The sequence below is a fragment of the Brachionichthys hirsutus genome, chromosome 23, assembly GCF_040956055.1.
Source record: "Brachionichthys hirsutus isolate HB-005 chromosome 23, CSIRO-AGI_Bhir_v1, whole genome shotgun sequence".
NCBI lineage: Eukaryota > Metazoa > Chordata > Actinopteri > Lophiiformes > Brachionichthyidae > Brachionichthys > Brachionichthys hirsutus.
In genome coordinates, this window is record NC_090919.1 from 5488143 (window position 1) to 5513284 (window position 25142).

At 44.7% G+C, this 25142-nt stretch overlaps 1 protein-coding gene across 1 annotated transcript in view; it reads left to right on the top strand.

The window, feature by feature from the left end:
* nlgn2a (neuroligin 2a) overlaps positions 1–25142 on the top strand; it is a 79317-nt gene that overhangs the window by 17490 nt on the left and 36685 nt on the right. The window contains exons 2-3 of the mRNA XM_068756025.1: positions 2076–2129; positions 18373–18522. Of these exons, the coding sequence (XP_068612126.1) occupies positions 2076–2129; positions 18373–18522 (204 nt within the window). The remainder of the gene's footprint in view (positions 1–2075; positions 2130–18372; positions 18523–25142) is intronic.

The window sequence follows — 25142 nt, forward strand, 5'->3', positions numbered from 1 at the left end:
CTGTTATTTCTGTCGTGTCCAGATAGATGTGTGTAGCGCAGCGTCTCGAGAGGCCTGGTGGGAGTCGGGGTGAGGTTCTTATCCCTGCTCATGTTCGCCTCAGCTCCTGTGATTGGGCGAAGGCTTTCACCATTGGTCTTGATTTGCGCTGTTCGGCTACAATGAACCCGAGAAGGTGTTAATCAAGCTCAGTTTTTGCACTTCTTCTCAGCGTGTCTCCAGTAATGGTGGCTTGATTTTGCTCTCCCTTTTTTTTGTCGCTCAGAAAGGGTCTCTTTGCTAGTTTCAAAACTTTTGCTGTTTGCCAAAAAAATGTAGGTTTGACCTGCGTCCTGCTGTCGCAGGTCGTGTGTCACAAATATTTTACACGCCTGTGTAAGACATGTTGTTCTCTGTTGAATTTAATACAGCAGATACAATTCCTTCTTCTGTTTATGTATTTGCCATGAAAAATCTAAAACCGTCACTTACCTTCAACCTCAGCAAAATGGGTTTTCCCAGGGATTTCTCACAAGGATTAGATTTAATTGTGATTTAGAATTTTCAGGTGGTAAATTGCTCCTCAAAAACACCTTCATTGCTAAAGAAATACAAACATTTGCTTTTTAGATAAAAAAACAAAAACATATATGTTTGTTTCGAGGTTGAATATTCACATTAGTTTTCAAACAGATCCTGTTTTTGACTGTTTGCTCAGCTTGTTCTTTTGTGAGACAAAACTGGATGGTGATTGGAAAACCGTGAAGAACATGAGCATTTTTGGACTTGCATGGTGCATTCCAGTAGAAATGAGCCCGTCAGAAGAGCGAGGGGAACGGTGCGAATTGCTGCCTCCAACAAGGAGATTTTTCATTCTAAGGGATAAATCAAGACAGAGATTAGATCGCCTTTCTTGAATGCCCCCGCTTTCCTCTCACGACAAGAAGCCAAGGAATGATGCTGCCTCCCAGTCTGGTTCTTTTGGGTGGGGGGGGGGGGGGTGGCCATGAGCTGTTCTTCAACAAATAAAGAACTCAAACCTTGAAATGTGATGTTGGAGGGATGAACACAGCAAGTGGTTCTTCTTTCTTGTCCTTGGTCTGCACGCTCTCTCTCTCTCTCTCTCTCTCTTTCTCTCTGTCCTCTTTTCGCTCAGCCACTCTTTTAATTTGCCAAAAAAAAAGAAAACAGCCTGTGGGCAGATGGGGATCAAATTGCATTCACCTTTTACCCGCACTCCTCTGCGCAATTAGCGTCGCGCTCACTTGTCATTTTGAATTGATGCCCCTCTGTTGTGCTATGTAATTATTTACCTGCCTGGGGAATCGGTCTGTGGTTTAACCAATAAAGGACAAACACACTCAACGCTCCAACGCACACACAGCGCCCGTGCCCCCGTTCTTTCTGAAACGTGTCTAACATGCATTTTGCCGTTACAGGATCATTGCGTGTGCTTTGCACGCCGGAGGTTGTCTAATTAAAGCTGTCAACGCGTGTGTTGTGTTCAGTGTCTGATCTGAAATGTTGTAATTCACTAATGTTCCGCTGCAGCCTTTTAAAGCAGCGTTCACATTTTGAGGTTTTGAACATCCGGTTATTCTTCCTCCTCTTCTTCGCCTGTTTCTTCTTTTAAAGTCTGTCTCTTTTTTTTTCCTGGTCATACGCCGTAAGGAAAGGTCAGGGTCCTGTTCTTCAAACTGCTGATGCCTTATTGCTCCCACATTCCCTTTTTCCCCGCTCTTTGCCAACTACACCCACCCCGCTTCCTAAAACAACATAGGCTCAGGGAACAAACGTGGTTTCAAAGAGAGAGAGAGCGAGGGCAGCCGCTTTCCTCTGCGCGGGGGGCGGGGGGGGGGTGATATCATCCAAAACCCAGATTTCTTCGATCTTGTGTCTTTTCTTGTGATAAATCTGTGTCTGTGATGCCTTTTGTTTTTGCTTTTCTACTCTTTTTAAAGGGAAAAACTCTTGCTGACTTGTCCTTTTTGCTCTTTCTTGTTTTCTTTTTTTGATATTCTTTTTTGCGTTTTTGCCAGTAATCTTTTTTGAATTTTCTCTTTTCTCTTTTTCCCCCCTTTTTTTCTTAACCCTAGGTCCGCTCACAAAAAAACACGATGAATCTTCAATGAACAAGCCTCGAGACGAAGGTATTTTTGTTGCATGTTTTTCCCTTTTTCTTGTTTTGAAGTCTTTTTGGGGGATGTGTACATGCTTTAGAGTGGAAAGCACACACTCACACACACACACACACACACACTCACACACACATACAAAGTTACACATCTTTTAGGTGGGGCCGTTGTGTTGATGTAAGTGTATGTGCTGACCCACTGAAAAACTGACATTCTAATGCAAATTGTGAGCCTGATTTGACCTTGGATGATGATAACTCCCCCTAATGGAACCCAGATACCCTTCATTATAAAGTCATCTACAGGTAGTGTGTGTGTGTGCGCGCGCGTGTGTGTGTGTGTGTGTTTTCCAGAGGTTCTCGTGTGCCTCTCGAATACGAGAGACATCATCATCATCATCATCGCCCGCACTATGCCCTTGAAACTACATTGTCTCTGAGCAACAACACACCTATTGAGACGCACTTACACAATGAGTTGTGTTATTATTGCGCCTCCATCCCCAGCTCAAGGGTGAAATTGCTATTGAGTAAAGCCCTACACAAATATTAGGCCGGCATTATTCCCAGTCAGTGATGATAACATCAAATCAGACGATCTGGGACATCCAAGGACACTTGTGCCCTGCTGTGGCAGATTTTGGTTTAATCGCTTGCTAAAATAGGGACACTCGACTCACTGCCTGGCGGTAATTTATTTCCTACCTGTGGATTTTGTCTGCTTCTCTTCCACTGTTCTTCTGGACTCGAAGAAAAGGATGTCAGGTGATATTTTTGATGCATATATCCCTTTATTCTATTTGGAGGGCTGTGTGGAGGCGAATCGTTTTACTTTGTTTTCCTGCTTCAAGATGCTCTTAAATCCGGGGTATATTTTGAAGTTGGAGGCTGGAGGAAGTTTGCGCGAGAGGATTTTTCTCTGTGATCAAACACGCTGGGATAGACAAAGTCAAGCTCTGTCAAGACCCCACCCCCCAAACTTCCTCTAAAAAGAGAAAACTCGACGCGGGTGCGGATAAACTTCTTTAGGCTTTAATATCGATACAAGAGAAGTTAAACGTTTATGTCGTAAAGATATTTCACGGGTCACAGCCACAGTTTTAGACGGTACGATGTCATCAGCGCTCCCTCCCCAGAGGTTCCTAGAGCAGCTCAGCAATCTGCACAAGTAGTCAATGTGCCTCGTTTATGTATTTGTGCGATAACGATCTCTATTATGTCACGCAGCAGGATTTTTCAAAGCCCGCTCCACAATCCCACAATGTAATTCTAGTGCATTGAGCAAACTCATTCTAATGCAATTAAATATATTTAAATATATATTTCGTCTAAAAAGATTCAGAAATGTGTTTGGCTCGTATACGCTCCGATTGGCGTCTTAGCCTCGCTGTGTAAAAGGAAGCGTCGGCAGAGTTTAACGCCAGATTACATCGTTCATTGTCTTCCGCAGAGGGAGGGAAAACTCTGTTCCCTTTAAATCCCAAAATAGGAACTGGATATTTTTTTTCGGTGGGGGGGGGGGGGGGGGGGGATTATGCATGAAAGCCAATTATGGTCCAACGTATAACTTGACAAAGACTTTTCGGTGAAGTGGGACGCCTTTGGTTTCCAGCTCTTCAATTTACGCGTTGAGCAGTTTGAGTTTTCCTGTCATCACACTTGCCAATATTTGATCATCAAAATGTAATTTCTCTACATTAATTGGCCTCATATATAACCTATAATAAGCCTTCACACGTGGTTTTTATTGGATGACAGCAGCCAACCATTGTGTCCTTTATTCCTTCGGCTGTGTAGCGTCAGCCTTTCTCAAATTTGGCACGCTGTAAAGCAGCATATTGTAGGCCAGGCAGCTATTCATGAGCCGCACTACTCAAGTTTAAAGTTCACGTGGTGCACTCGAGAAGAGCAACAAAGAATTAAAGCCGTACCCTTGCCCAGCTCGATGACTTCATTCAGCTGCAACGGCTCGCTCTCTTCTCTGCATCGGGTGTCAGAGCAAAGGCTGCTGGGCCGCGGCGCTGCTCAGCATCTCCTTTCACAGGAATTGATAGGGCCTAGCACAACTGTGTGTGTGGGAGTGTGTGTGTGTGTGTGTGGAAGAGATTACACAGGAGAGAAAGGTTGAGCCAAATCAAGGCAGGGAGTGTCACACCTGCCTATTTTAAAACCACACATCTGCAGGCAATCTGTGCACTGCGGACATCGTCGGGGGGCTTCTTCGTCTTTATCCAGATCCACACCAGAGATCTGCCCAAGAATCATCCTCTGAGCAAGTTTCATGGAAATCCATTCTGTACAAGCAACAAAACAACTAAAACAAACAAACAAACAACGGTTAGACACAGGTTGAAACAAGTGCTTTGGAAAAAAGCCGGGATTCACCTTTGTTTTCTTGGCTAGAGGAACGAAGATGATGAGCAACAATGTCCATAGTAAATCATATTGGTTGTATAAAATATTAGAAGCCAAGGAGTTTAATTTGTTGTTGTACAACAATATCAATATTTTATAGTCCCTCGAATCCTATTAAATACATATACACGTGACATACATGTAAATGGCAGCAGGAAGTATCCACTAAAATTTGAGTGGTGAAGACAGGCCGTTCTGAAGAGTAGGTCACATGACTTCACGAGTTTCCCTTTGCGTAGCGAGTCTGTCCCGGTTCATGCTTTTCAGGTTCCCACCGCCAAACATTAGCCTGACCGCCATGCTTGATCTCTTTCTCCTCCGGGGCGGGTCAGCTGGTCCGAATCATGTCTTCTCCTTTGAAGCCAATCAGTGGCTATCCTCAATAATAATTTAAAATGAACAAAAATGTAGCTTTTCTTTTTTTTTTTCTTTTACCAGCCGCTACATTTGCAATGCTGACATTAACAGAGATGAAAAATTAAATGACTGGTGCAGCTTTAACAGTTTAGTATTGCAGGAGGAACATATTTCTAATCGTTATCAGTGGAACAAGTGACAGAATGTTTATTTTTATGCAGATTTTCCACAGATTTTAACTGGAAGTGCATCAAATGCACTAACCCTAACCCTATTTGATTAAACTATGTAGATACTTCATCTCAAATTGCAGATAAATGTTTTTCCATCATTGTGAAATTTAAACTTGAATTGATGCTGCCAGCAAGCTCTGCTCACTGCCCTTAAAGGAAACCATGCTGTTGGGTTTTGTGATGGTACAATTATATATTGCATAAATATTAGTCCACTAAGGGAAATCTGCAGGAAACGTAATCCATGATCCAATGATGTGCTGAAAGTGTCGAGCCATCTTTGGTGGGAACTCAAACATGTTGCTGCATCAGCGTTTTATATCTCAATTCAACAGGGCTAAAACAGATAAAAAATATGGACAATAATTTGTATTAACCATTTTATTTTAGCTTGCTTGGGTTTTTTTGTGTGTGTGCACGCATGTGTGTGTGTGTGAGTGTGTAGCATAGCTCTTGCATTGAAGTATGCAAAAAAAAATGAGAAATTATAGTGAATGAGTCGAGTTAAAGGTGACCAGATGGAGTAATTAACACACTGTAAATATTGTATTCGTGTAGTTCACCTGATTTATGTTTTCATGCATGAATAAATAAATCGACGCCCACGAGGTTAATCCCATGCGGCAATCCCGCCAAGTTTAACCAGTGTTTCCACAGACTGCAGCGGATTACACATCATGATATATAAAATCATCACGGGCCGACAGGATGGCGTTCTTCTCGTGACCTCCCGACATTGAAACGATTTCACAGAAATAAAACAACAACCTTTGGGATTAATAAAGGAACCGCGTCGTCAGCATTCACGCTCATAGCATCTCATCATGAGGAAATGATCTCTCTCATCCAGGATACTGCAAGCAGCGTGTTCTGGACGGGCCCTCTAAAGCTCCACGGCGGGGAGGGGGCGTGAAATGAACACAGCGAAGCACCAAACGCTTGTTAAAACGTTACCGCTGAGAGTTATTGTCCCTGCTGACCGGGTTCATTCGCACAACAATGGCTCTGTATCAAACGGGCTGCTGATTAACTGCCTGTAACACCGGCCCTGCAAAAGGTGATTCGCCGCCGCCCAACGAGGGAGAGGCTGGCAGGTGACAGAAAGAAAGGAGGGACAAAAAGATATGAGAGGACATCAGGTAGAAGCCTTGACATACTGGCTGTTAAACTGGTGGACGATGCGGCAGAATATTAACAAGTTGTTTTTGCTGTCCATATTTTTCCGTTTCCTGCCCTTTAATCTCCTCCTCCTCCTCCTCCTCCTCCTCTTCCTCTTCGTGTCGCTGTGCATTATGCAGTGCTTTTTGCCGTGGTGCTAGCCCGTCGAACAGATGCTGGCTCCTGTGGGCGATGCAACTTCTCTCCGTATCACAGTCTGGCCTCATGTTTTCTCAAATATACACATTCCCCCTCCCCCCCAGTCAGAGTGATCGTTTACTGTATCTCCTTCTGGAAAATAATACCATGAGAGGATCGGGACCTTTTGAGTGGATAGTGACATTGTCATCACCCCCTACCTCCCAGACAGGCTGGACCCACTTCAGTCGACCATGTCCCTAACCCTCCATGCTGCCCTGTCCCACTTGGGCCAAAGCAATTCACCATGCAACCAAGCTAAATGTGAAAGAACAAGGAGGCCATGAGAAATAAGCATTGAGAAACACCAGGGCCAGCATCCAATCTATTATTTATTCTACCATTTGTACATTCTTATGTGCTCAGAACAAATTACTTTATAAGAGGATTCTTAATGGGATGAGGTGGCGCAGGGACAAGATTGAGAAGTGTGTCGAAAAATGATGAAAGGATGTGGGGGGGGGGAGCAGTGAGGAGCAGAGAGAGGAGGTTTGGGGTGGAATTGTGTGCAGATGCTAAATAAAACAACTAAACATAGCAGCCAGGTGCACGGAACCAACACAGGCGAGCAGGATGAGCACAGTGAGGTAAAACACAACCGAATCTTCTGAGGAAAGGATCAAAGTACTGTCAAAGCAACTTGTTTGAACATCACTCCAGTCGCCCGTCTCTCTCCATCTCCCCCGTCTCTCGGTTACTGGCTGATGGAGCTCTCTGCCTGCCTCTGTGCCGGGCCCACGTCTTGTCAAGGCTGTGTCAATATCATGCCAAATGCACCTACTCCATTGCAAACATGACACATTGCTATGTTATTGAGCTTGAGAGACTTTGACAAGGCAAAAATATGAAGCAAGAAGGACAGCGGCAAAGGGAGAGATGGGGATTTAAAAAAAAAAAAGAAAAAGGAAAGGAAAACAAGCTACGGGGAGAACGAGTGGGACGAGATAGAAAGACGGGGAGAGCGAGAGCTGCTTGATGCCGCGTCGACTGCCGGCTTGCTTAGCGCTTGAGAAAAAGCTCAACACAATTGTGTTGTTTATGTTCTGCACTTGGCTGGGTTTACGGCCCCGTGTAATGGCTATAAGGAAATGAGGGCAGTCGCTGTGAAGGCTTGCTCAGCTCCTCTCTCGCTCGTTGGAAGTCCCAGTGCTGGCTCGGAGTTAGCCAAGAGCTGCTCTGGGTCGATTTGATCCAAATCAATACACTTTTTCAAGCTCACTGAACGGAATTAAGTTTGGAATTGTCAAACCGCATTTCTTTTATGACTTATTATTCATACCCCCCCCCCCCCCCCCTCTATGCTGCCACATTAAAACTTGAGAAAGATGAAGTTTTGTTTTTATTATCATGCAAGAAACTGGGAGTTTATCTCATGTGGCCTTTATTTGAAAGGTCCGTTCAGAAACAAAAGTATTTTTATTTTTTTTCCAGAAAAATAAAATAGTTGGAGAATGAAAACATTTTAATGAATAATTTTAAATCATTCTCATTTTATAGATTCAGTTTTGTTTTTTGTTATTATAATAATTCCAATTTGTGCTTTCAGGCTATAAAAGTGTTGGAGAAAAGCAGCAGCCGCTTGCATTCTAATCAGGTGTATGTGAGTCTGCCTCTAGGAAATGACATTCAAATACCACTGGTTAGGTTATAATATAGAAAAAACACACTGGATTATCTCCTTAAGGTTGTTTCCATGATGCTGTGCTTCCATCACTGAAATAATCACAGGATCAACTAATTAAAAGTACAAATACAACTTTTTAGACATATTTGATCATGCCTGGTTATCTCAATATATTTTTGTTTAGCTATGATTTATAATTCCATTAATTATGCAATCCTCATCTGTTGCTACAACAACAGGAAGTGTTGTTGTTTGTTGTTGTATAACTCCTTGGATTTTGATGAAAACTCCCAGTCGTCATATTGCATGATGACAATACATCATTGTCCAGCTCTCTTTAAGCCTGCTGCACGGGAAATTGTGTGTGTGTTAGCTGCGGCAGATCTGTAGCAGACGCACCATTTGCATCTGCACATCAGATTAACCATCAGGAAGGACAGGCCGCTGATAATCCGTGAATTGTGATGAGACCTAGAGCTGGTTTGAGATTGCTGCTTCCAGAAAAATACCGGCTCCAGAGCCAATGTTTTCATTTATAGTGTTCCTGGTTAAGGAGGACAGACTGATCGGAGTCCTAATTCCATGCTCAGCTTGTGTTGCTGTCTCTTCTGCTTTGTGTCTGTGTGTATGTGCGTGGAAGCCTGGTTAAGCCACGCCCTCAACAGGAATAACAGAGCGGGTCATTGGTCAGGATAGAAAAAGGGATTTAAAAAAATGTCCAAGGAGGTGAATGATATGGAATGGGATCCCACTCTTTGGGATGATTAATGATTATTCCCATCTGCCAATGAGCTTATTCACTCACCCATGTCTGTTTGTTTGTTGACTGTTTTATGCAACAACAAAAAAAAGATGAGAACGTTTCCTGAAACCTGACGGAAGGTTGAGCCTTAAGCCAAGAAAGAATCTGTTAAACTTTGGGCCGATGCATCCAGATGAAGGAATGTGTCCGGATGTATTTATTTATTTTAAATGCAATTATGCATGAAGCAGAAGGAAGGGAGGGAGGAAGAGGAGAGGGGTCAAGTGAAAGTGAAGTCCAACTGGCTGAAGATTGAAAGAAAGGGATGTGGAAAACAGATGAGAGGAAGGCATGAGAGAGAGGTGGCGTTGGGAAATCAAGGACAATGGCTGTCGTCTTTGTCAGTGGCTGTGTGTGTGTGTGTGTGTGTGTGTGTGTGCGTGCACGTGCTTCCCCATCCACCCAATTTGTGGAATTGATCCACTCTCTAATTGTGAGCAAAACAAAGTCATCCTAATCCAACCATTATTTACAATACTAATGGGGGGGGGGGGGGGGGGGGGAAGGAGAGCGCGACAGAACCCCACGATAGAGGGATGAGGAAAAGATGGGCGAAGAGAAAGAAAGACCAGAGGAACAGGAAGCTAGATGAAGAGAGGCGAGAGCGCCGGCTGGTAGCAGGAGCGGAGGTGGGGAGTTGAAATACATTGGACAGATGTGTAGCAGGAGAAAATCAGAGAGGAGCACTTTGTGTTTTTGGAGCTGTTATGGAGCGGAGGAACGAGTGTGTTGTTCTCAGACAGGCCAGGGCGGCTATCCTTATTCCCAGCGGCCTTACTCATCTCCGTGCTCCTCCTTCCCTCGGCTTCTTTTTTTTTTCTTGTTCCTCCACTTAATCTGTGGAGGAACAGAAAAAGCATCGCGGTCCAATTTGCAGAGGGAGACACACACGGGCGGTGTTGCTCTAAAAATACGAAGGAGCAAAGGGTGGAGCTGCCTGAGCACAGAGCATCAACCGCTGCCTCGAATTGCACAAAATCCTTTTGGATGATTGTATTTTATTTTTTTATTTTTTTCAGCTGCTCACTGATTTTTCCAGGCCTGTATTGAAACATCTTTCTTGACAAAAATCCCGCTAATTGTCATCATAGCTACATGCATGCTAAGCAGCGGTTGTTTGTCGTTATATTTTTTGGGAGGCCAACACGTCTTTTTTGGTCTTTGGTATTTCCTGTGTGTGAACTTTTCTAGATTATCTCCTTTCCTTTCCGACACCAAATCAGTTCAAGATGAATCTCATCTGTGTGCAGACGGACGAGGGAGCGCTGGGGTGAGCTGTGTGTCATTCTGCAGCCGCCTGGTGATCCAGACGTTTCCGTTCAAAAGGCTTGAAGCGGTTTGTCTCCTGTCTCGTAACGCCTCTGGTCTGAAAGCGTTTTCCTCTCATTCTGCCTAATGTGGTTCTCTCCTCAACCTGCAGTGGCACAGCTCATCCGTATGTCCAGGCTGATGCGTTCAGGGGTGCTCCAAAAAATAAATGTACTAAACCGTTGTTTGTAGGATGTTGAGGGATGAAAAAAGCGTTAAGCCGTAATCATCTTTTAAGAGGCCGTATAAGTGTTAATTGTTGCCCTATAATTATGCACATTTTAATCAAGATGTTATTAGGCTGGCGCTGACGCACAGGGATTAGCAGCCAAGGAGCCGCCTTCGAATCCTAGAGGAAAGGTCGCTTATTTTGTTGCCGCATATTTTGGGTTTGAGTCTCTTAAAGTGTGCTTTGTAAATGCAATTCTGTTTCCCGGACGATAATAAGCTTCCCTGAAAGCGCCATCAGAGAGAGATAAAACAGTACCTGGTATGAAGTACAGTCCCCGACTTCAAAGCTGGAAGTTTGACTCAGAAATAAATGGATGGAATAGAAGCGGCACAATCTCTTTTATGATCAATGCCCATTTTAGATTCCATTTAAAATCTCTGCCTGCTGATTTTCCTGTTGCACTGATGTCAGCTGTTTATTATGGCTACAAGCGTTTCTGTCTCGACGAGGACAATCTTGTAAAATATATTTTAAATCTCCACTAGACTAGTATGATTTGATAAAGATAAATAAATCAAATGGAAAACTAGAAAAGCACTCAGAAAGCACCTCCGCCGAGCAGCTCCTTCCTCGCCTATCTGGATTTGCACCGTCCACATGTTGATCTAGATCATCATCATCAAAAGGTTCTAAATTGTTCTTGGTGTCTTTATACACCAAGCATGAAAAGTAAAAGTGAATCAGAGTTGATTTTTTAACTGATTTCTGAATCCATAAATGTGGTTTTTATGTTATGTTAAAATTTCAAACTGATCCGGAATTCAGGATCTCTTCTGGATCATCACATGCCTAACATGTCCTGAACATTTCCATCAAGATCCATCTAGACCCTTTTGTATTATCCTAATAACGGACGGACGGACGGACAGACAAAACGCCAGCGATTACATCACCCCTGCCTCGCCTCGCCTCGCCTCGGCAGAAAACTGATATATAGATTTTGAGTCAGGCCTTATTGAAATGTTCTCATTTGTGCAATCACAGCTTGTTCTCACGAGTATTGTAATACCGAGGCACGCACACACACACACACACACACACACACGGCAGAGATGCAATCAGTGCGGCCTTTGCCTTGATCCATTGTGCGTTAATGATTAAGCCTTAGCCCCCGCTCGGTGGCCTGTGGGCCAGCGCTGCTGCTCTGCATCTCATCACATCCCATTCATCACCCGCTGTCCACCTCCAACCCTCTATCACATCGGCCTGCCATTGACCTTCTACTGACCCACGCGCACACACACACACACACAGGAGGCAGGCTGCGCGTGTGTTTGCAATAGGGGGTCCTTCATCATTACCCTCGCCGAAGAGGAGGCGAGGGTATTGCAATTGGGTGAGTTTGTCTGTCTGTTTGTCTGTTTGTCTGTTTGTCCGTCTTTCCGAGCGCATAACGAAAAAACTAGTAACCTAATCGACTTGAAATTTTTACACAAGCAAGGTTCTGTCTGTGGCTCGGTGCTGCCCGAGAATGGCATTGATCCGGATCTGGATCCAGATTCTAGAATTATTTTTACATCTGGAATTGTGCCTGTGCTGTAAACTGTCACTTTAAGAGGGAGGGACACGAATGGCATGATGGGAAAAAGAGTCCAGAAGGAGTCTTGTAGTACGTTCTGGAGCAGCAAGCTAGAGCAGGTTTGACCCCTCTGATCCGGAAGCCCTGTTGACTGTCTCACAAGATCCAATAGTCTTTTGGAGGCGAGGGTCTGCAGTCTCTGATTGTCGTTTTCTAGTTTCCAGTTGTATTACCCCACCATGGGTTGCAAGAACGCTTCAGCCCCATCTGTGTGTCATGTTTAGGGTTAGCGTTTCTGGTTCACAACTGAAAAAGTGTTCCTTTTTTTTCCCACACATAAATCAAGTACTGAAGTGGAGACTCTGGCTATTAAGGTGTTTTTTCATTTCCATGGTTACAAGTCGAGTTTTGGCTCTTTCTGTGCATGGGATTTGTCTTAGATGAAGGTTTCTGAGCCATAATTTTGAAATTGTTTTTTTTTGTTTTGCTAACCTTTATGTAGACTTCTCCCATGTACTGGAGAGTACATGGGAGATGTGTTTCTCAGATTTGCAATTAACAACAATTACAATTGCCAGCTAAATAACTTTCTTCTTCTTACACTCAATACTCAATGCTTCAGTGTTTTATCCTGTTTATTCCTTTTCCACGGATATCCTTTTGACATTTCAGGGAGTCCTGGTAAAAATGGCAGCATTATTCATGTTATAACATTAACCCCCCCCCCCCCCATAGCTTTAGCTCATTAAAAATGGAATAAGTTGTTGTGTTTATGTTTGAACCTTTTTCTCCTGTAATTGCAGCAGTTTTTCCAAAGGAAAATGTCTTAATGAGGAGGTTGCTTTGGTCTAAATATAAATCCGGAATGTATCCAGGCATGCAAATTGGTGATGTGACGTGCAGCTTGACTTCCACATGGAGGATGCGCTACTTGTAATAATGCAGGCCTCAGAAACACAACATGTCCACAAATGCATTCCTTCCATTATAGACCATTACAGTGGCCCCTTTCTGTTAATTGGACCACAAGGACATAGAACCTCTGCGTGTTTGCACATAGATGACAGTTCATCCTTTCCCTGTTATTACAGCCTGGAACCTAAAGATGAAAGGTCAATATTTATCTCACACGCGTTTGTGCACACGCTCCCGTTGCCCTCTCCAAACGAATGAAAATGAAAATAGAGATGGTGGAGAGAAGTTGAGCCGATATGGGATAAATCAAAATGCTAATTTGGAGAAGGTATAAAGCGCTGCCTGCTGTTATTCCCCTTGACTTGGCATTTCACCTCGACATGATTCAATATCTTTTTAATTATGGCTGCCTGGAAGGTGAGGGCCCTCCGTTTCCAGCTGTCCATGCTCGGTTTAATACGGGAAGATGATGTATCAGCGCTCCGTCCTGCTAAGGAGTGATATATGCCTCTTAAAGGCAGCGTCCTCCACACCGGGCCTTCGCACGCCTCTCCGCTCCCCAGGGAAGCCGGGTTAGAGATGATGAGGCTGCGGTTCAAACCCTTCTCGTAAAATCAACGTTTGACGCTTAGAAAATGCGACAGGCTCTCTTCCCCTGACTAATCAGTCCGTTAATGAGGAGGCGGCGATGATGAGTGTCTGTTCCGGGGTACAGACGGGCGGGGGAGGGGGGTCTCTGAGGGCGACCAGTGGGCTGTGTGCTAAACTGGAACACCCAACACAAGTTTTGGGCTAATCGCCTCATTCTCTCCATTCTGCCTGAAAGGATCGGCAGCCATGCTGAACTCCTCGGGGCGCCAGCCTTCAGCGGCGCTCTGCCATCTTGCGTTCTTGTGGTCCGTGTTTCCCCAAGCAGAGCCAGAGCCAAAGACGGAGTCTTGTTCATTCTCTGAATTTTCTGTTCGTCAATGTTTCTCATTTCTGTTAAAAGGTGAAATTCCGATTCCTTTTTTTCTTTTTCTTTTTGACACGACGTGCGTTTTTCCTCTTGTCGTACATCAAGCATGCGACGGAGACAGACGTCAGCCTCAAACAGTTGCTGTCAGAGAGACGACGCGGCGGCGGCCTCGCTCAGATCAACACATGAAACAAAGGACTTGCGTCACCTTTGCCATCCTTTTGACTGATGCTCAAACGTGCTATTGTGCAAGCGCTTCATTGGCAGTGATTCAATCGTGTCGGCAGCTGATGAACTCAATTTGCATTCCCGAATTATCCTCCAAATGTGTTTTAATATACCAAAAATGCCTTAAACACAGTGGTGTGTGTTCGTAGCCCAGTGACGGCTTTTCAAATGGAGGCCTAGCCTCATTTGGGCAACAGTCCACGCTAAAAAGACACGCACGTTGTCGGACTGCCGTATTCATTTAAAATACTGAGACTAGAACATTGAACTTCTACTCTACTGAAATCAAATTATTTTGTCAAAAATTGCCTGTGATGAGAAAATAAATGTTTCTGTTCCACCTATTTTAATCCAACAGTGAAGACACATCGATAAATGTGTGTTTTCTTCCGTCGCTCAGTGGTTACGACCTGTTGCTATCTTTCTGCACTTCCTTTTATCATTGATCAGCCATCATATTTGTAAGCAACAGAAAGATTGGTCTGATCTATTACACAGTAATGAACGTTCATTTCCCTGCACAGCAACAGTGTTTTACCATCGGCAGACAATCACGAGTACAATATCCAGGATGTGTTGGGGCTTTGTGTGTTAGACCTTGTCCCATTCCAAAAAACGGCCTCAATGGCACTTAGCATGATGCACTGGACTTTAAGTTGTTACTCAGCGCCAGCTCTGATTGGCTGCAGAGATGCAGCATATTAGGCACGTGGTATTTTACCGCGTTCCTTAGATTATCTTGGTAGTGCTGAAACACCTCTGACACACCTTACTGCATAACATAAATGTTTTTAAGAGTGAACGATGGACCCCTTCAGCATAGGTGGAGTTTGCGTGCGGGCGGGGGGGGCATTGCCCCCCCTAGCATCTGAAAAATGTCACTGCATTGAGTTTAAAATAGGTCCAATACAATTTCCGCCCGTACATATATTCAGGGGCAGGGCTTGCGGACAGGTAAGCCAGGCAGTTGCTTGGAGCCCCGGCCAATAGGGGGGGGGGGGCCCTAGGGCTGCCAAAATGTACTCCACAGCAATGACAAGAATGGACAACTTGAAATGAAATATCACCACAGGAGCAAACCCATCTGTGTTTCAAATAAATGTTCTATTGTGCAGCAGTTTGCTTGTTCCTACAGGTTTGCCTCCTGAATCCAGGATTCTTAGCACCTTCCCATCTCTCGGCATGCTAATCTCTCGTTGTGATACAAACACAAGCAACCCAGAGGTGGTGAGAGACGGAGAGCCTGAGACAGAGGAGGGTTTGAGAATGTAACCCCTGCAGGGCTTCGGTCCTGCCTGTCACTGTGCCTGAATGTCCCGCCCTTTAACCGATCTGCGGACGCGGAGTCCGCAGGTCAACTGTGACAGCTTGCTTGGCGTGTATCTTAAGTGGTGTTGTGGGCAGGGACATCGGTGCATCTGCATTCTGTCTCCCATGATCTCAGTCGCTGTCATCCCTTGGTGCAGAGTGCAGAGACGCGTGCATCTGCAGCACACATGAAGCCTGTAATGAGATTACATTCAGGGGGGGGGCGGCGATGGACGTTGGGTTCAAGGTGCACAAGAGAAACTGGCTGTTGTCGCAACGGTAAAAGAGACCCGGCCCACGTGAGAGCGGTTCACGTCGGGAGAGCGAGGGACTCAGAGAGAGAGAGAGAGGCAGATAGATGTCGGAATTGAAGCAGTTGCCATAGTGACTTCCTATTCCAGCTGCTTGAAAGTTTGTCTCTCCCCGGTGTGTTTATGTCTGACGTCCCGGCTTTCGCCTAATGGCTGTGAATTAAACATACAGTGCGCGTGTGTGTGTGTGTGTGTGTGTGCGTGCGTGCGTGTGTGTGCGTGTTAAACCCCGGTGTATCACTGCTGTTGTGTCGATCGTGTGGAAATATTTGATGCGTGTTTCAGCAGGTGTTTCAACCTCCATCCTTCTTCCCTTCCAACAGATGCCGTTGTGTGTTTATGTGGTTGTTCTGCACCACTGCTCTCTCAGCCCCAAGCCAACAGGCAGACACGCGCACACACACACACAAGCCAACAGAGACTGTCCCCATGCCACAGCTCTAGGCTCACGGCAGGAGGAGCGGCGGCGCTTCCAGTCAGCTCGGCGGCGGGTCCAAAGACCGGCGAGGGCTCATTCGGGACCGTCCTGCACGCACACGGCGCCGCAGTAGCAGCGACGTGATGAAGCAGCTCATGACGGATTTTGACTGGATTGCACTCTAAAACGTCCTGAATGAAGCCCCGCTCCGAGAAGCTAGTCTATCAGGAAAGTGGTATTTCACAAATGTCGGTTTCCTTTGGGTTCTAGATGCCAAATGTGAAACCAAACCGAATCGGCTCAGTTTTGGCTACGGTATGAATTTCGTTCGTGTCATTCTGAATTTGTTATCTCAAAACATTGGATTTTCTTTGAGCCTCAAGAATTGCAGAATGACCGCTGAATCGTTCTTGGACCAAACCCACGTTTCTTAAAAAATATGTCAACGATAAATGAGTGAAACTTTATTTACATAGCAGTTGCACAAAGTTATGATGTTCTGTACGCACATGCAATTGAAAAGGAGGAAATAAGCAACATATGCAAATGAAGTTTTAGATGTTTTTGCCAAAATCGGAGAAGGTATGATCACCTTAACGCAAACGCCCGAGATTTGAGGGAGCATAAAGCTCAAGAGGTGGAAAGAAGTACCAGAACATCTTGGAAATTCAGCTGGGAGCTCCATTGTGCAGTCCCTAAATGTAGTTTAATGGATTTTAAGCTATAGTGGAAGCCAGTGGAAGGATGCATGTTGCTAAAGGAATGGACTGGAATAGAGCCAGACATGAGGACAAATGGTTGATCAGAAGTATGGGTGGGAGGAGACACGCTGCAAAGAGTTCACAAAGACACAGGCGCGACTTGAGAGGATAAACTGGGACGAGACAGAGGGGTGAGCAGCAAGACACCGAATCTCAGAGCGTCGATTTCCCCCACAAAGAATGATGAGAAACCCTCAGAGTCATCAGAGAGAATGGGAGAAGGAGAAGGATGTACAAGCTGGTTAACGGTAGCCTACTAAATTAGCTGCACTGTTCATTAAAGATGCAAGAGTGGCTCTCTGGTCTGTTATCGTCAGTGTTAACCGGGCGTTAAACATGATTCAAATTAGGATCAGAGAGAAAGTAATGCTTACTCATTGGAATAAAACACAAGCCCAGCGTCGGTCTCAATCGAGGGTGTGTGGGGCGAAGGCCCCGTCTGCACCAGGCCCGTCAAATATAAACACAGAATACTCAGTGGTTCAGAACATTCATCAGGAGACTGCGGATTCAGGTCGGGCGGGGGGGGGGGGGGGTGGATGAACAACTTCCAATTTGCACTGATCACACACAATTCTTCAAGCTATAATTCAAAATGTCAACCCGGGTGATTTAAGTAAAACAAAAACAATCCCGGACTCTTCAGGTGAGTTGCTGGAGGGATCAACAGAACCAACCTTCATCCGGAAGGTTGCGCCATGTTTTCTGGGATAGAAGTGACATTTTCATACCGGAGTCCTTCAGTTATCTTTCTTTTCTTTTTTTTTACCTTGAGGCAGAATTCACTCGCAAATGATGGCATACAAGAAAACAGCATTTTGTCTGGTCCCCCCCCACGGGGGGAATTGACCCAAAAGAAGCTGCTGATAATGTTGCCCCTGCAGCTCAGAGAGACTTGGACTTTGCATTTATCAGAGTTCTGAAATGTACGGAGCAAAATGAAATAGGAAAATTATGGATATTCAAATCAGACATGAGATATTAAGAGCTCGAAGCTTTTGATGGCCTTCAGACTTTAACCCTCGCGGGTCTGGCTTTAACGACCCCCCCATGTGATCCCCAGTGTGGTACGCTTCGTTGCAGCAGAGACCCCTTTGGAGTCCACAGTCTGTGCATTTTGTATCTGGGTTTCAGTCGTGTGAGAAAGAAAGAAACAAATAGACTGTCAAAGACGTTGATATACAGGTTAGCTGGGACACACTGCGCTACCTATTGATTCCGTCGTTCCATTGTTTTAATCACCAGGAAACCCATCATTAGCTCCTAGCGGTGTCGCTTAATGTTACTGCCTGTTCCTGGAATCACTCCCCGATGTCTAAATTACCTCCAGCTCATCTCTAAGCTGCAGGGAGCAACGCAGGTTCTGAGACTGTTTTGTGTTTTTTTTTCATCCAGAACTGCAATTTTCTGTTTGCTCGGTATATTCCATGCGACACAAAATGGGATCAGGGAGAATATAAGCTGCATAAATACTGTTATTGACTTTGTTTCCGTTTCTTGTTTTGTCCGAGCAGATATCCGTGACCGCAGGAAGAAGCCGGTGATGCTGTTTATTCACGGAGGCTCCTACATGGAAGGCACCGGAAACATGTTTGACGCCAGCGTCCTGGCCGCCTACGGAAACGTGATTGTGGTGACCATGAACTATCGGCTGGGCGTGCTCGGTAAGCAGCCGCCTGCCTCCTTTATGCGCCGAGAGTAATGAGATGAGAGAGTATATTCTTCCTCGGCTCTCCTCCATCCCACCAAACAGTCGTTTATGCACACAAATGCAAGTCGATTCCACGCAGCAGACTCTTCTTCTACTTTCAAAATTGATTAAGTTGGTGATGGATCGCATCGGCAGAATGCATCAATCTGAAGACGGCCGGCGCAGGCCTTGATCTCAGAGCTCGGCCTCTGATGGATTTGCTTTCTTGATTTTTCCACTTGAAGCGCTCTGAATGGGTAATTGCTCGACTTCACGAGGAAAGCAAACCCCGACCATGAAAAATAAAAAAAAGGCCTGACTTTATCTCACAAATGTTGTTGAATTTAGCTTGAAACAGTCATTTAATTTATACAAGCGGGCCTCTCTAACTGCATTATATTCAGAAGGCTGGATGGATTCCCTGCATCCTTTTCTCATTATAATTCAGAGGAGGTTTCTATCTGAAATGCTCCCCATAAATAAAAGGGAAAACAACACATTTCTTTAACCATCATTTACAGTCTAACTATCTGGCCACTCCTGCTGTCATTACTTATTCACATTACCATTACAGAAAGGCCTCTTATGGCACAGAACACAGAGATGGGAGCAAGGATGCAAATCGGATACAGATCTGGCATCTTTACCGACAAAGAAATTCACCTCCCAATTCTTCGTTTTAGCCGCACGGCCTCACCCGGCGCCTCCGACCGCTCGTTTCCTGCATGCAGCAGCGTAATTCACTCCACAAAGAGGACGGGTTGTAAAAGTGGATGTGCCTGCACAGTGCCGTGAGTCAGGCTGGGGGGGGGGTCAGACGTTGGTATAATGCAAGTGTGAGCAGTGGTCGCCAGGATCGGCACGTTGAAAGTAAGGGATTTGGAAGGTGGATGATATAGTGGAGGCCTGACACAAACTCGGCATCCCTTTCTTCGGCTGAAAATGAGCTCCACTTGGCTTTGTTACTCAACAGGCTCTGACTTGCTGCATTGAGACCAGGTAATTCAGTTTGGAGAGGAGGAACATGCCTCTGAGGAGGCAGGTGCTAACTAAAGGAAACTAAATGCATTAGATATTCTGTGTTGCGAGCGAGAGAGGGAAGCTGCCTCGCTTCGATTTGCTCTCTCGCTTTCTTACAGGGTGTTTCCGCACCGTCTGTCAGAAGCGCGCCGCCTTTGCTACGAAGACAGATTTTCATTTGCATGTAATTGCCTGGAGTCTTTTGCATCCCTCCTTAGTTCATCAGCGTCTTTGCTGCAAGCGGATAACAGAATGCAATCTAAATGTGACGACAGTAGAGATGTAAGTGGTTGTCAAAAAAAAAGCCAGCGTGTGACAGTCGCGTGTTTCTCTTTTCATTTCAAAGCTTTTGCTGAGTCGTGCTAAGGAGCCAATTTATATATTTTTTCCTACATCTGTGTTATTTTTTAAGATTATCATTCCTCGTTCTAAAAAAATAACAAATCAACATGACTGAATTTATTTATTTTTTAACTCTCAGCCTTGTGTGCACTAAAGTGTGCCTGATTCAGGTTTGACCCAACTGACTTACCGTAGTTGGTGGTGAGAGCATTATTATCAATGTTGAGATGTGCATACGCCTACAAATGAGATGGGTGGCTCATCTAAATAAGTTTTAGCGATTGTGTTCACCTGCAAACTACTAATTGGTGACTACAGTATCAGGACAGACAAAAAAATAAAATAAATAAAAGCCGACCCAAATCTGATCTCTATATCATTTCTATAGTTATTTACTGAACTTGAATCATCTTCTTGATATCAATTCTCTCACAATTTTAAGAAGTCGTTATCTGTCTAAATTTATTCTGCACTGAATCTTTGGCTCCTCTTGCTTTATGTTGAATATATTCCCAGTGCACGTTCCTCCCTTCGCCCGTCTGGTTACATCTGTTATGCTGTTTTCTTTCAGACACCCGTCACTTTCTTTGAGTCAAGCAGAAAGGAAATGACATTTGTATGCAAGGAGAAACTCGCAGCCGTCTCCCAAATGTGAGAGGCAGCCAGTGCAATTTGGAAATGATTGGGAGGTGTGTGTGTGTGTGTGTGTGTGTAATCTTTTCCCCCATGCATCCTCTATATGATGGATGGCATTTTCATTAGCTGGAGAGGAACGCACAGAGCACCCAGTATGAGGGTCAGAAATGTGCTTTTGTGTGTTTGGAGATGCTGCACATTGTGTAGTTGTGCCCATATTTGCATATCAATCTCTGCTCGGTGAATCCGCTGCTCCGGAATGTTCCGGCCGCGTTTGTGTTCAAGTTTCAGAGATCTGACACGCTGAGTAGGAAGGGCAGCGCAGAAATTATTGATACAGGAGCCACGTGTGGTCCTGCGAAACACAAGCCCCGCCAGACGAGACTGTTGCGTGGCGTTTTCTTCAGTCTCTGGCATATTGGATGTAAAAGGAGTGAAGATAAATATTCACCTATAAATAATTGACATTGTCTTCTAGCCTCAGGCAGCGGTGCAAAAGGTTTTGCGGCCTTGGCTCATTAAGCCGTCCACAAATGACTTGGGTTGCAAAGTTTTGCACTGCCGTATGTTTTCAATTTAGCAGGATATTTAATAACCCTGATCGTATAAATGATTACAGCTGGAGTTAATTTGAAAGCACTGCTGCTAATTAAGACTTAAGGCTGGCTCAGAAAAGTGCGTGTCGGCCATGCTGTATGCGGAAGGCCAGATGAAAGTTCTCTGCTGCTGGACTGTGAATCTGGTCCTGATCTGCATTCACGGACTCTTAACTCAAGAAACACGAGTTCAGCTCGAGAGAGAGAAAGTTTTGAAGGTCATCATTCTCAGGCTTTTTGCTTGACAGATTGCAGACTAATGAGTAGCGTAATTGGGAAATCGATCTTGCTGCTTTTTTTTTTTTTACCTCCTGATTCCCTGGCATAAAGCTTTTTTTTTGCAACTTTGTATTTAATATTTTTGCTGTTACATTCAGCCTAAATGGTGCCATCTGCTGTAATTTTTTTCATTGCACATTTGCTCAATTTCTTCTGTTCCACAAGAGCAGAAGAACTGGAGATCTGTTCCCGTTTGATCCCAAAAGGTGCCTGATTTGATTTTAGGTCTGACATAATGATGAAATGAAGCTTCCTTTTGCTTGGATATCAAAGTGCATCATTATACAAAGAGCCCGGGAATTACCGTCAGATTTTTTTCATTTATTTTTCAGAGAAGGAATTAAATGTTGGTTTTGTTGTTTTCACATGCTTTTGGTTGCGTTGGTGTCAACTGGAGCAGAAGTAATATCGCTGCTTTGTGGATCATGGTGCGTTTTAGCCACTCTGGGTCTGCACATGACGCTTCCTGACAGGACGGCCTAAATAAAAGCTTCTTAAACAACAACAACGGAGGGTGATCCGCTGCCAAGGCAGCTCTCTTTTGACCTGGATCACCAGAAAATGTCTTACAAAATCTGTTCTGCTTTAATGGTTCAAAAAAAAACATTGCTACATCAAATTCAGACAAATTGATTAACTTTAATAACACAGCAGACAATATTTTGTTTTCAATGTCAGTTTCCAGCTGTGCAGATATTCAATTGAAATAAAGTCGATACATTTCACATGCATTAATGCATTTCTCACTGTCTCGAATAACCCAGAATACAATGAAGGCGAGATCAGTGTGAAATCCAGACAACCCTGTCGAAGTACTCTGCAGCATTTCTATTGAGACAGAGTTATGAATTGAGTACTTGTTAAAAGCCAGTGTAGCTCAAAAGATGTAAAACTCCAATCACGTATTTGAAACAAGAGCATTTTGCTTTTGCATTAAAACAGCAGAATGATGAAAAAATAAAATGCATGCTTCTGTGACTATAGATAAAATGTCTGAATTAAGAATGTGTCAGAAAACATAACGGGGTGATGTCGGTGATTTTTAGTTGAGCGGGACTCGTAGGAATCTCTCAAATGAATGCAAACGGCATCGCCTCCTGTAATTGAAATGTGCAGCCAAGATGAGTTTGGCCCGTGCAGTGTTGAGATCCTGGTGCCGTGCACGAGCAGAAGTACCTCAAAGGAATTCATACGCAACGTGGATGAATGCCAGAGAAGAGAAAATATCATTTAAGATTTCCGAAAGTGGTGGAACAGCTATATTTGTCTCTCCACCTCCGATCGCTGCTCCGGTAGTCCTTCATCCCAGATTTCACCTCCACCCGTTTTTACCCGCTCGGTTCTTGGCTACCTCTGCCGCCGTTTTAGGCTTCTCTTCCCCCCTGTGGCGACTTGGCTATCGTTCCATCCATCTCATCTTCATCGAAACTCTTTACAGCGTCCCATTTGGTGAGTTACAGCCCCACCCAAGGCAGTTACTTTGTGTCCCGCGGTACGAATAGCTCCAAGAACCTTGAGGAAGAGTCATCCGTCTTGACATGTGTTTATGATGACATCATTTCTCTCTTTGGCTCGGAAAAGGCTTTTGGGCTTGTAGATATTCACTTTAGGTGCATTATATTTATTGATTCTGCCTCTTGCACTCTTGACGAACCTCCTTTTTCTTTTTAAATGGCATTAACGGAGGTCTTTTTTTCCGCCTGGCCAATTGTCAGACGCGATCTGATGTCTCTCTCTCTCTCTCTGTCCACACCGTCGCTCTTGCTGAACTGCTAGGCCCGCCACATGATAGCCACGCTGGCGTAGCGGAACACGCCTGATGCCATCCACGTGGCGGTTTACCTGTATGCATTCTGATTTGGCATCAGCCTGGCGGCGGTCGTGATGGAGAGGATCTCTGCTGGGATCTCTGTCGGGTTCGGTGTGTAATGAAAAGCTTCGCCGAGCCACTCGGCGCTCGATCTGGCCTTGGCTGCCTCGGCGACAGATACGGCTGCAGCGCACGCGTCACCTCCACCCTGATTAGCTTTTTATATCACTCCACCTCCAACGTGAGGGACAGGAGGGGCCTGCGTTTGATGCTAAAAATAAAACCTGCAGCGCCGTCCTCTGAGTGCGCAGCAGAGCAGACCTTCATTTAGAGCACAGCGATGCACGCTCCGTGCTGCCGTCTGAGTGCGTGCAGCATCCGTGTCATACGTCTACTGAAAGCTTACACACATGCACACACACACACACACACACACACACACACAGGCTGTATGTTTTGCACATGTCTTTGATTCTGCCTCGCACACTTTGTTAAATTAGTCCTTTAGTATTCAGGGAGCAGAGAGTGGAAATTGCCTTGTCAATGGTTCCACAGGGGGTCTTCAGCGTGTGTGTGTGTGTGTGTGTAGGTGTGTGTGCGTGCGTGCATGTACGTCCCAAGACGAGGACGATAATGTGAAAGGTGACCTCTCAGGACCGGAGAAGATACTCCGACTCACAGAGACCTGATCCAAGCACACACAGACACACTCTCTCTCTTCCTGGTCTCCATAGCAACCTTGGCAGGATCGATTTGCAAATTCCTCTTCCCTATGTCAAAGGGAAGAAAGGGATACTGATGTGTGTGCGTGTGTGTCCGTGTCCGTGTCCGAAAGCGGAGAGAATTACAGTACCTACTATTTTGTGAGCAGGGATTAGCACCTCAAACACACACACACACACACACACACACACACGCACACACACACACAATACTAGAGACAGGTCGCCCGCAAGGACCAACTGAATCGCCCGTGAGCCTGATCTGAAAATAACTCACCATAGCACCACTTTCCAGTGCGCTGCACCTAATTTTTTTATTTCTGTTCTTTTTTTAAATCACACATACATTGGTGTAAATAAAAATAAAATAAACATTCTAAAATGTTTCGTTTGATTAGAACGTGTAGACGATCTGCCATAGAATCATTTATTGGTCTCTTCATATACTGTAGCTGAAGACCATTAATTATTTATAATAACATATAATTGAGCAAATGTATTATTTCGGAGGAGTGTAACATACAAGACAGTGGTGAGGACAGCCATGATGGACGGCTTAGAGACAGTGACTCTGAGGAAAAGACAGGAGGCGGAGCTAGAAGTGGAGGAGATGAAGATGCTGAGGTTCTCCTTGGGAGTGACCAGGTTGGACAGGATTAGACATGAGACAATAAGAGGGACAGTGAAGGTTAGACATTTTGGAGACAAGTTCAGAGAGACCAGACTTTGATGGTTTGGACATGTCCAGAGGAGAGACAGGGACTATATCGGTAGAAGGATGCTGAGGATGGAACTGCCAGGGAACAGGACTAGAGGACGACCCAGGAGAAGAGACATGGACGTAGTGAGGGGGGACATGAGAGTGGCTGGTGTTGGGGAGGACGATGCAAAGGACAGGGTGAAGTGGAGACGGTTGGTTTGCTGTGGCAACCCCTCAGGAGACAAGAAGAACAGTCAATCAATCTGGGAGTCCCTTAATCACATTAATCGGTACCCAAGAAGTATCTCTCAGTTTCAAAAGAAATGGTTAGACTGTTTTCACTTGAAATAAACTGTTATAATTTACAACATTATAATAATTAAATATTAAAATTAGATGTTTTTTTCTTCAAATTACTGAATTTGAGTCCAGATAAGGTGGAAATATACATTATATTGATTCTTTTATTTCATTAAAAATCCAGTATTT